The sequence below is a fragment of the Sander lucioperca genome, chromosome 14, assembly GCF_008315115.2.
Source record: "Sander lucioperca isolate FBNREF2018 chromosome 14, SLUC_FBN_1.2, whole genome shotgun sequence".
Lineage (NCBI taxonomy): Eukaryota > Metazoa > Chordata > Actinopteri > Perciformes > Percidae > Sander > Sander lucioperca.
Genome location: NC_050186.1, coordinates 225076 through 237181, shown reverse-complemented (window position 1 = coordinate 237181; position 12106 = coordinate 225076). Strand labels below are relative to the sequence as shown.

The following is a 12106-nucleotide window of genomic DNA, read 5'->3' as shown; positions in this document are numbered from 1 at the left end:
CCAGAAATGCTGCTTAACCACAAACATGGTCCTCTTGGACCCAGGGTAACAGGAGAGCATGGAAGTGTGAGCCCAATGGATGACCTGGGAACTCGTCTGGAATATGTAACCCCTCTAATGCCTCTTTTACTTTCTCCTCCACCTCCCATGTGACTGCTCCTACCACACAGGATTCAGGCAGAATGTTAGTAGGAGTAACGGGAGATGGGTCAGGGTCAAAAAGGCGTAACAAGGCATCAGGCTTGACATTTTTAGAGCCAGGACAGTAAGACAAGGTAAAGTTAAATATGTTAAAGAATAATGCCCACCTTGCCTGACGTGAGTTAAGTCTTGGCAGAACGCAGATACTCCAAGTTCTTGTGGTCCGTCCACACCAGGAAAGGTTGCTCCGCCCCCTCCAGCCAGTGACGCCATTCCTCCAGAGCCACCTTAACAGCCAACAGTTCTCGGTTTCCAACGTCATAATTCTTCTCTGCTCCCGAAAGCTTGCGGGACAGAAAAGCACAGGGATGAAGCCTCCCATCCTGGGAGGAACGTTGAGACAGAACAGCTCCTAAACCCACGTCCGAAGCGTCCACCTCCACCACGAACTGGCGTTGGGGGTCCGGCAGGATCAGCACAGGAGCAGTAGAAAAACTTTTCTTCAGGCGAGCAAACAAACTTTGCAGACGAAGTCCACTGGAAAGACACCTTGACAGATGTGAGGTCATGAAGTGGGGCAGCCACAGTATTGAAGTTCCTGATGAACTTGTGTTGAAGTTGGCAAAACCGAAAAACCGCTGCACCTGCTTGTGGTTGGCAGGAGTGGGCCACTCAGCAACTGCCTTAACCTTCTCCATGTCCATACGAAACTCCCCCTCCAAAATCACAAAACCCAGGAAGGACACCGTGGAAACGTGAAACTCTGCATTTTTCAGCCTTGACATAGAGCTGATTGTCCATCAATCGTTGTAGCACTTGCCGCACATGCTGAATGTGAGACTGCAGGTCAGGAGAGAAGATCAAAATGTTGTCCAAGTAGACAAACACGAAAATGTTCAACATATCTCTCAGAATGTCATTAACCAAGCCTAGAAAACAGTGGGGGCGTTTGTGAGTCCAAATGGCATTACGAGATACTCGTAATGGCCAGCAGAAGTGTTGAAAGCAGTCTTTCACTCATCTCCACTTCTGATTCTCACCAAGTGATAGGCGTTGCGGAGATCAAGTTTAGTGAACACTTTAGCTCCCTGCAACAGTTCGAACGCCGTAGAAATCAGGGGCAACGGCTAACGATTCTTAACGGTAGTGTCATTGAATCCCCTGTAATCAATACAGGGATGCAGGGATTTGTCCTTCTTAGCCACAAAGAAAAACCCAGCTCCAGCCGGAGACGAGGAAGGACGAATGATTCCCGCTGCCAGTGAAGCCCCCACATAATCCTTCATGGCCACCATCTCAGGAGGCGACAGAGAAAACAGACGCCCCTTAGGAGGAGAGGTACCTGGGAGGAGATCTATGGCGCAGTCATAAGGTCTGTGGGGAGGTAATGCAGTGGCCTTAGTCTTAATAAACACCTCCTTTAAGTCCAAGTAGCATTCAGGAACACCAGAGAGATCAGGAAAATCCGATGCTGAATTCTCCTGACAGACAGTGGCAACTACAATGTTGCTACCACCAACCTCAATGTGAGTGGACAAACAAGTCTGTTCACAGTTCTCACCCCAACCCACAATCTTGCCCGAGGGCCAGTCTATGTGGGGATTGTGCCGAGTGAGCCACGGAAACCCGAGAACCACCGGGTGCGCAGGAGAATCAAACAGGTGAAAAGTCAAAGTCTCTGTGTGACCATCCAAGAAGGTCATAGTCACAGGGGTAGTGCAGTGGGTAACACGCCAAAGTAACCAACCATCCAGAGCCGTGGCGAATGTAGCAGTAGAGTTTAACTCCTAACTACCTGGCGCTCTGTTGGCCAATCACTGCCGCAGGGCCCCGTATAAAAACAGCTAGTTGTCCCCCTTCCGCCCTCTCTTGCTCGTTGGTGACGGAAGGCAAGGCAAGGCAGGTTTATTTGTATAGCACATTTCAGCAACAGGGCAATTCAAAGTGCTTTTCATGAAAACAGATTAAAAAATTTAAAACGGATAAAATACGACAATAAAAGTTACAGTGCAGTATAAGAAATGAAACATTGAAGAGCAATTAAAACAGTTAAATATATAAAAGCAGAAAAAAATAAAATAGGAATTTCTCTTTATATGCTTATATAGATTGTCATACAGTGTCAACAATGCAATTCAGTATAAGAAATGAACAGTTATTTAAAGAAAGGCAACATCAAAAAGATAGGTCTTTTGCCTTGATTTAAAAGAACTGAGAGTTGCGGCAGACCTGCAGTTTTCTGGGAGTTTGTTCCAGATATGTGGAGCATAAAAACTGAACGCTGCTTCCCCCTGTTTAGTTCTGACTCTGGGGACAACAAGCAGACCTGTCCCAGATGACCTGAGAGTTCTGGGTGGTTCATAGTGTACTAGCAGATCAGAAATGTATTTTGGCCCTAAACCGTTTAGTGATTTATAAACCAGCAAAAGTATTTTGAAATCAATTCTTTGAGGCACTGGAAGCCAGTGTAGAGACTTCAGTACTGGAGTGATGTGATCCACTTTATTGGTCTTAGTGAGGACTCGAGCAACAGCGTTCTGAATCAGCTGCTGATTGATTTTTTTAGGGAGACCTGTAAAGACACCGTTACAGTAGTCAAGTCTACTGAAGATAAAAGCATGGACAAGTTTTTCCAAGTCCTGCTGAGACATAAGTCCTTTAACCCTTGATATATTTTTAAGGTGGTAATAGGTTGACTTTGTAATTGTCTTAATGTGGCTGTTAAAATTCAGGTCTGAGTCCATGACTACACCAAGATTTCTGGCTTTGTCTGTTGTTTTTAACATTATCGTTTGAAGCTGAGTGCTGACTTTTAATCGTTCCTCTTTTGCTCCAAAAACAACCACCTCAGTTTTTTCTTCATTTAATTTAAGAAAGTTCTGGCACATCCAGTCGTTAATTTGTTCAATGCACTTAGTCAGTTGTTGTATTGGACTATAGTCCCCTGGCGATAAGGTTATATAAATTTGTGTGTCATCCGCATAACTATGGTAACTTATTTTATTGTTTTCTATAATTTGAGCCAGTGGAAGCATGTAGATGAAAACAGGAGAGGCCCCAGAACGGAGCCTTGGGGAACTCTGCACGTCATATTTGTATGCTCAGATGTATAATTCCTTATAGACACAAAGTAGTCCCTATTCTTTAAATAAGACTCTAACCACTTTAGTACTGAGCCAGAAATGCCAACCCAGTTTTCCAATCGGTCTAGTAAATATGTCATGGTCGACTCTATCAAATGCAGCACTGAGATCAAGTAATACTAAGACTGAAATTTTGCCACTATCTGTGTTTAAGTGGATGTCATTAAAGACTTTAACAAGAGCTGTCTCAGTGCTGTGGTGTGGTCGAAAACCCGACTGGAAGGCATCAAAACTGTTGTTTAGTGACAAGAAAAGGTTCAGTTGTTGAGAAACCGTTTTTTCAATGATTTTACTTAAAAATGGACGGTTTGATATCGGCCTATAGTTGCTCATTAGTGTCTAGTCTAGATTGTTCTTATTTAAGAGTGGCTTAATGACTGCAGTTTTCAGGGCCTGTGAGAAGATACTTGAGAGAAGAGACGTGTTTACAATCTGTAGAAGATCTGTAGCCAAACAATTTGCAACATTTTTGAAAAGGCCCGTTGGTAGAATATCAAGGCAGCAGGAGGAGGTTTTCAGATGTTGTATAATGTCCTCCAGGTTTTTATGGTTAATCATATGAAATTGGGTCATATTGGAATCTGTTTTGCCTGGACACTGTGACAACACATACCCTGTACTCGATATGGAAGCTCTGACTGTTTGTCTAATTTTCTGAATTTTGTCATTGAAGAAGGTGGCAAAATCATTGCAGGCCTTTGTGGATAAAAGTTCAGATGCTACTGGTACTGGAGGGTTTGTTAACCTATCAACAGTAGCAAACAAAGCACGTGAATTATTATTGTTTTTAGCAATAATGTCCGAGAAGAAGGACCGCCTTGCATTCCTCAGTTCTAAATTATAAGTGCGAAGTCTCTCTTTATAGGTGTTGTAGTGGACCTGGAGATTAGTTTTTCGCCACCTGCGTTCTACTTTTCGACACTCTTTTTTCTGTTCTTACCAGTATGGCATTTTTCCATGGAGATCTTTTCTTATCAGAGACAGTTTTTACCTTAATGGGAGCAATGGCATCAATAACATTTGTAATTTTACAATTGAAATTGTCTACAAGCTCAGTGACTGAGACCCCTGAGAGGGTGAGTGTGGACGAGAAAAGCTGAATGAATGTTTCACTGGTGTTGTCAGTGAAATACCGTTTTCTTATTAACTTTGTTTGGACACTTTTGTGCACAGAGATAGTGCCATTAAAGAAAACACAGGAATGATCAGAGAGAGCAGCATCAGTCACCACAACCTTGGAAATGTTCAAACCCTTCGAGATAATCAAGTCCAGAGTGTGCCGCTTGTTGTGTGTGGGCTCCGTCACATGCTGAGTCAGTCCATAGTAAAAATGCAACACAGTTCTTTTGTCCCTCTATCCTGGGGGTTGTCAACATGAATGTTGAAATCACCAGCAATAACTACACAGTCAAAGTTAATACAGATTAAAGACAGCAGTCCACTAAAGTCGTCAAAGAAGGATGCACAGTATTTAGGTGGCCTGTAGATAATTAGAAATATAGGTCGAGAGGGGGACCTTAACTGAAGAGCCACATATTCAAAAGAAGCAAAGTTTCCATAAGCTATTTGAGAACATTGGAACGAGTCGTTAAACAAAATGGCGACTCCACCTCCTTTCTTATTCGCTCTATTCTCACTCATAAAATTGAAGTTAGGGGGAGCTGACTCAATGAGAACAGCATCACTGTTATTATGGTCTAACCAGGTTTCAGTTAAAAACATAAAATCAAGATTGTGCTTAATAATAAAATCAGTGATTAAAAATGATTTACCCGCCAAAGACCTGACGTTTAGTAAGGCTAATGTTAGTGTGTTAAAATAATTATGTCTCGTTTTTTGGGACAGGCTGTGGCTGACGAGGAATGGATGCTAAAACTAAAAGTTGGCAGTTAAGTGCTTCTTTTTCTATTACCTATCACAACATAGATTGACAAAGAATTGAATACACAGGGCCCAAGCTTGTCCTGAAAAGAGTCATGAGTGCCACTAGGCATGCAGCCTGGGCCCAGCACATATCAGTTAAAGCTTGTTTCATTCTGTACACAAGCATACTTATCAGTCTGTTGAGAAGGAGTTAGCTGCCGTCCTTGAGGGGGCAGAGGTGCCTGGCGTTTTACTTTCAGTGGTTCAGTCAAAACGAGGGAGCAGATGTGTGGTGCAGAAAGTAAAGTAGGCTAGAGGTGAACAGCTTTACTCCTGGCTTGTTAAGGAAAAGGCCATCTGCTTTAAAAAGATGTCTGTGGTCCCAGAAATTGTTAAAATTGTCAATGAACCGCAGAGAGTGGACGGTACATGCAGTTGAAAGCCATTTGTTCAGTGCCAACAGTCTGCTGAATCTCTCAGCTCTATTCTGACTGGCGGTATAGGGCCACTGATAAACACCTTCGCGTTTAGGGAGCTAACTGTGTTCAGCAGATTCATAAAGTCACAATTCAGCACTTCAGACTGTTGCTTTACAACATCATGTGATCCTATATGCAGTATAATGTTTTTCACAGTTGGGTGTGCTGCCATGATATCCGGGATTCTTTGGGCTAAGTCAGACATGTCTTTGGGAAAACAGAGAATTTTGGTGTTTTTACTGCTTTTTATGTCTTTTACAGCAGAGTCACTCACAATCAGAGTTTGGTGCCCAGTCGTTAGCTTTCCCTGTAGCTTTTTACTTTTTTAATTGCTCTCAGTCCTTACCCTGCTGTGTGACGATGAGACGCAATCCAGGTCATGTCCAGGGTCCTGCAGCAGAGGAGTTATGCAGTTGCACACGCAGCTGTCCACGGCTGTGTCCTACTGAGTACAGGGGTTGAAGAGACGCTCTGCCTGGATGGTAATGCAGGCCAGCCGTTCATATCACAAATCTCAGGGCGCTGTGCCCTGCCCATTAGTCGTCCTTCCCAGGAAAAGGATTTACTCTTAGGCTTTGCACTAAAAGAGTTCCAGGGAGGACTACCACTTGTTGATTTATTACTTATTCCACAGCCCTCCTGTTTGTCCGTCGTCTTGCTGGTGCTAGTTAGCCGTGTGTTGGCATGCTTCTGTCCCTTGTTTTGGGTCAATGGTAAAGTGGTGTCATTCCCACATGATCCGTTCACTTCCAGGTTTACTTCTAACCGTTGAATTTTGGTTTCCAGAATAACAATCTTCTGAAGGAGTTTGTAGTAGTCCTCCATGGAGAAGGGAGGCATCTTGCTGCTAATTAGCTTTAGCTACAATCACTTTAGGACAGGCTTGAGCTATTGGTAGGCCACGCTCAGGCAGAAAAATGTTGAAATATGGCAATAGCCTACTATGTCTACAAAAAATGTATAGTCCAATGATTTATAAGTATCCAAGAGCCGCTGCTCATAGTTTCTCTCAGAGGAAAAGTAAGATTATCAGCAGAAGGCAGGAGCAAGCAGCAAAGCGTCTGCACTGTAAGAAGCCAGGTTCTGGCTGCGTTGTATACTTACCTGTGTGACCTTAAATATATTAATCTTGCAATTAGAAGTAAAGTAAAGTAAAGTAATCGGCAGGCAAAATCATCGTCAGGAAACAGGCAAAAGGTCTAGAAAACACTGGGATATACAAACTAGGAAAACGCTGGAGAGTGAGTTACACAAGGTTCTTCAACAATCTGGCACAGGTGAGTGGATCTGGTGAGTATTTATACAAGGGACACAGGTGATGATAATTACACACAGGTGAGACACATAAGGGGCGGGAGGGTAATCACACAGGCAGGAAAGTAGACAAAGATGGGAAGACAAGTGTATACAAACAGTAGACTTCAAAATAAAACAGGAAGTCCAGAAAACAAACAAAACACAAAATAAGAGCAGAGCGGGGGCTGAACATGACAGAAACATGTTTCCCTGTACAATGAAATTCTTCCTTTGCTGTCCACAGAATGCCAAACAATGTAAAATCTACAATTTATACTACAAATATACAAAATAAAATAATTTTACAAAATAAAACAATTTTAAAAGGCAGCATGTAAAAAAATAAATAAAGCAACAATAGTAATAATAATAATAAACGGTGCAAATGTAAATGGTGCAAGTTATGAATGTGCAAACTGGAGAAATATAAACAGTCGAGTACAGTTATGAGGTAGACCATGAGTATAAACTCCTATCAACTGTTTAGGAGTCTGATGGCAGTAGGAAAGAAAGAGTTCTTTAGTCTGGTGGTCCTGCATTTAACACTTCTGTACCTAGAAGTGTGAACAGTCCGTGCTGGGGATGGGTGGGGTCCTTGAGGATGGAGGCGGCTTTCCTGTGGACCCTGCGGTGGTAGATGCTCTGCAAACAGAGCAGTGGCGTCCTGGTTATCTTCCCTGCAGTCTTCACCATTCTCTGCAGGCGTTTGCGGTCCACAGCATAGTGCTGCCGTACCATATAAGTTGCTAAGAGGATCTTAGACGACATGCCAAACTTCCTCAGCCTCCTCAGAAAATACAGCCGCTGTTGGGACCTCTTTGGTGGTGTTAAGAGTCCAAGTAAGGTCCTCACTTATGTGGACGCCCAGGTATTTGAAGCTGCTCACCCTCTCTACTTCAAGCTCCCGGATGTACAGTGGCCGATGAGGTCTCCTCTTCTTCCTCATGTCCACTATCATCTCCTTCGTCTTTTCCGTGTTGAGGATGAGGTTGTTGTCCTCACACCATTACCCCAGATTGGCCACCTCCCTCCTGTAGGCCGCTTCGTCCCCACCAGTGATGCATCCTATCACTGTGGTGTCGTCTGCAAACTTTAGGATGATTAATCCAGAGACCACTTATCTGTGTTAGCCGAGAAACACACCAGCATTACACTCAGCCACCCCAACGCATGGGCTACCAGGCCAGACAAACTCCACCAAAATCACTTGTGAATGAAAACACATTCACACACAGCTGATCAAAGACACACAATCAGGGAAAATCCCAAAAGAATACAAACAAAATACTAGGCTAATTGTACACAAAACAATAAGAAGAGAAAACACAACTTTCAAAATAACCAATAAACTGAAAAGAAACTTAAGATAACTAAACAGAGTTTAGATGAAAAACGCTTTCCAGATAAACTTTTTGATTATGTATGATAGCCCGGTGCTTGTGGGAAATGCTAAGGTAATGATTTAGGTTTCAGTTGATGGAGTATTTTAGTAGTGAGTAATGTATTCCTAAACAAATTTGCAGTTATTTATAAAACAGCATTACATCAGCAGACTTGGTTAGCGGTCTAGTAGTTATCGTTCACTGCATCTTTGTAAATGCATTCAAAAAGGGGGGGGATTCATCTTTACACACTGAGCATCTTTGATGCTACCACAGCTTGTTGAGTTTGTTGCTAAGGGACGTTAGAATGTCGACTCTGGTCCAATCCCTGTTAGAGAACCATGTCACCTGATTTAAACTGACCAACCAGAAAGACGTTAGCGTCACTACCTGTTGTTTCATCCAAGCCTTCACTCCAACAGACTTTTTCTTATTTTGCCTGCTAAACATTAACGATGTACTGCCAATGAAATATATTTTGTCGAATAAGTCTTGACGAATATATTTTGGTTTCTCATATGGTAAGACGGATTTGTTCGGATTTGTTAACAATTGCACAGACGCTAGAAAGGCTGTTGTCGGCTAATAAGTCAAGCTAAATGTCAGCTAAAGTAACGCACTTCTTGCTAAACTATGTTACATAAAATATTGTCAATGCGTGGGTTTTAGTTTGGAATTCTTAGCTTTGGATAATGTAAGTCCAAAATTTGACAAGTCTACTCGTTTAACTCGTAGCCTACTAACGTTAACGTTAGTTTTTTTTTTATCTGGTCTGATGTTGTCTTGATGTGAAAAAAGCAGTGACATCTTTACCCTTTTTTGGCAATTTAACAAACAAAATAAGACTTATCTGAAACGATGTTTTCAGAATCTTTAGCCTCTCTGGGATAATGCATAGTTCACATTTGACATGTCAAGGTATAACTTAGTGGTTTTTGATCACTTTTGATTTTCTATCATATTTTGTAGGCAAGGCAGCATTATTTGCATAGCACATTTCAGCAACAAGACAATTCAAAGTGCTTTTCATAAAACATTAAAGAGCAGTTAAAAAACAATCAAAAACTAGAATAGAATAGAATAAGGCAGATATGAAATACAAGAATGAAAGTTACAGTGCAGTGTAAGAAATTAACAATTTCTTACAAAAAAAAGGCAGCATCAAAAAGAAAAGTCTTCAACCTTGATTTAAAACTACTGAGAGTTGCAGCGGACCTGCAGTTTTTTGGGAGTTTCTTCCAGATATGTTGTGCATAAAAACTGAGCACTGCTTCTCCATGTTTAGTTCTGACTCTGGTAACAGAAAGCAGAGCTGTCTCAGTCGACTTGAAAGGTCTGGGTGGTTCATAATGTAGCAGCAGATCATGTGTATGGAATTACACTTGGAACTCTCCTACCTCCTCAGAACTCATCAGCTTAACACTAATTCCTATTGTAAATTCTGATGTGAACAGTTAAATTGTTTGGAGATACTAAACACCCTCTGTTTCACAGAGGAAAGTAATGAGAACTCGGTCAAGTTCACCTCCAATTCATGTGCACGTCAACGACGCTACACCGGTCCATGTACATGTGAAGAGCCAGAGGATGAGTCCTGCCAGAACGCCTCAGGTTAGAGATCTTCTTATGTTTGGACTCTCTGTCAAAGTGATGTCTTTCGTTTTTACTGTTTTCACTTATTCTTTTTGTAAATATGCAGCTTTTGAAGATGTGTATCTCCTTGATCTTATTTTTTCCTGATCAAACGTTTTTCTTTCTATATTCACTGTTCCAACCCTTTTTATATATATACATATAAGAATGGCTTCTATTTGTATGCCTCACAGTACACCATTCAGTACTTAAAAACTACAATTCCCAAGAGGTGGAGCTTCTACCACCAGGGTGTGCACAGGTGTGTTGCATACTGCCAATGATTAGAATGGGATTGGTTATTTTTACCTGCCTGTCCATTACTGAATAGTAATAATTCATACTTTATTAATCCCCACCGGAGAAACGCACACGTGTAGGCTTGTTTGTGCGATAGACTACAGACTCTGTACTACATTTAACAATTATTTACTAAACACTAAAAATAAAATTTAAATAATAATATATAATTAACAAATTATATCTGTCTATATCTATATCTATGTGGCTATCTGCCACATGGCGAGTAAATGTTTGTACTAAAATAGTTCTGTTTTTCAGTCTTCATTTTGGTGAAGGTGCTGCTACTTTCTTCTGTTGCTCTGCTGTCTGCATGTCGGAGCTTCGCGGGGGGGGCAACACACACACAAACACTGGCGCACACACCAGATGCCAGCCACCACGTCACTTCTGTTTACTGATAGCTATTGTTTACCTCAGGCTAATTAATTAGCTAGTAAGTGGCGACCAGCCTTCCAAAAGATGTTAACCAATCATTAACCATTGACCGACAATCAGGAAACAGAGTCTCAGTTCACCTATCCGGGAGGCTCACATTTTCCGCACTCTGTGTCCGCGGACAGCTGTAGGCTTGTACCAGTTAATGTTCTGTGCATTGTCGGATACATGCAACCACTTTCCTGAAACCGCTTGCGAGACTGACAAGTCCACAGCAGCCCGTGGCGTTTATGTCCCAGCCTGTCTCCACCGCCTCCACCTTCATGTTGCCAACTGTGTGGTTTGGAAATGAAAGGAAGAAAACAGGACAGAGTAACACGGCGGATATCGCTCATATACATATTTTTGTATAGTTAAGGCGGCAGGCGTGTGTTGGTTAGGCGGACGCCTTAACTGCAAAGTGCTGCGGGAAACCCTGCGTGGTTTAAAAAAGTCACGGTTTCAAAACCACTACAATTTTCCATGGTACCGTTCCTGCAGCATGAGCTGTTTTTGGACATCTTCAAGGACAGAAAGTGCAGTTTAGAAATCCCTCTGCCAGTGTGCAGTGTGTTTCAAAATAAAATACATTGTGTTCGATGGGGGGGGGGGGGGGGAGTAGTTGTTTTTTACCCAGACATTTCAAAATAATACATTTAAAGCTGTAACTGCAATACCTCAATACTGTGAAACCGTGATATTTTTGCTGAAGGTTATCATACCGTCAGAATCTTATACTGGCCCATGCCTACTCTGATGAAGGCCGAAAGCTCAAAATAAACTGAAACACTGCATAGATCTAAGTGTGCGGATATCTCATCAGTTCTAAACAAAAGTTATGACATCTTGTAAAACTCATAACACTCACTCCTGTTCATTGTACACATCTATTCTCATACAATGTAGTTATTATGCAGCATAAAGGCCTAACAGATGGCTATGACATGCTGCTGCACACATTGTTTTAAAGGGGACGACCCATGTCGACAGAGGAAACCTCCGTACTACAGCCAAGGTCAAAACTCGATGTCCATGGATACCACCAGGAAAGGTCTCCAAACGGGACGCTTTATACACGTGGGAGGTAACGCATCATCATCCACCTAAATCCCATCCTCTGTAAGATTGTTTTTGTGTCAGCATTGTGAAAGAGCTCATCCAGTTAAAGATATGTTATTGAAAGTGTTATTTGCACCAAGGGGCCAAAGCACCGCCTTGAAATCACACCACCGCTCCCTGACCCAGAACCTGAACATTCCCAGTCTGCGTTGCGATTAGCTGACCTCACATCAGAAGAAGAAGAAGAAGAAGGGCTGCACGGACGAATCAGCCAATATGAGAGGAAGATTGACTGCTTACTGACTGAAGTCAGCTCTCTGAAGAATGAGGTCAGTTTCCTCTCTGTTTCCACTTTGATCTGAGCAGGTCTGCCTCACACAAGTCCATTCCTTTT

At 42.2% G+C, this 12106-nt stretch overlaps 1 protein-coding gene across 3 annotated transcripts in view; it reads left to right on the top strand.

Moving 5' to 3' along the window:
* Window positions 1–8675: 8675 nt before the first annotated feature.
* The window catches only part of odf2a (outer dense fiber of sperm tails 2a), a 43098-nt gene continuing 39667 nt past the window's right edge, over window positions 8676–12106 (top strand). For all 3 annotated transcript variants that reach the window (XR_004894981.1, XM_031287336.2, XM_031287335.2), the window contains exons 1-4: window positions 8676–8825; window positions 9799–9915; window positions 11624–11737; window positions 11853–12041. Coding sequence is in view for 2 of the 3 variants with exons in the window: in XM_031287336.2 (XP_031143196.1) it covers window positions 8823–8825; window positions 9799–9915; window positions 11624–11737; window positions 11853–12041 (423 nt within the window). In the remaining variant the exon portion in view is untranslated. The remainder of the gene's footprint in view (window positions 8826–9798; window positions 9916–11623; window positions 11738–11852; window positions 12042–12106) is intronic.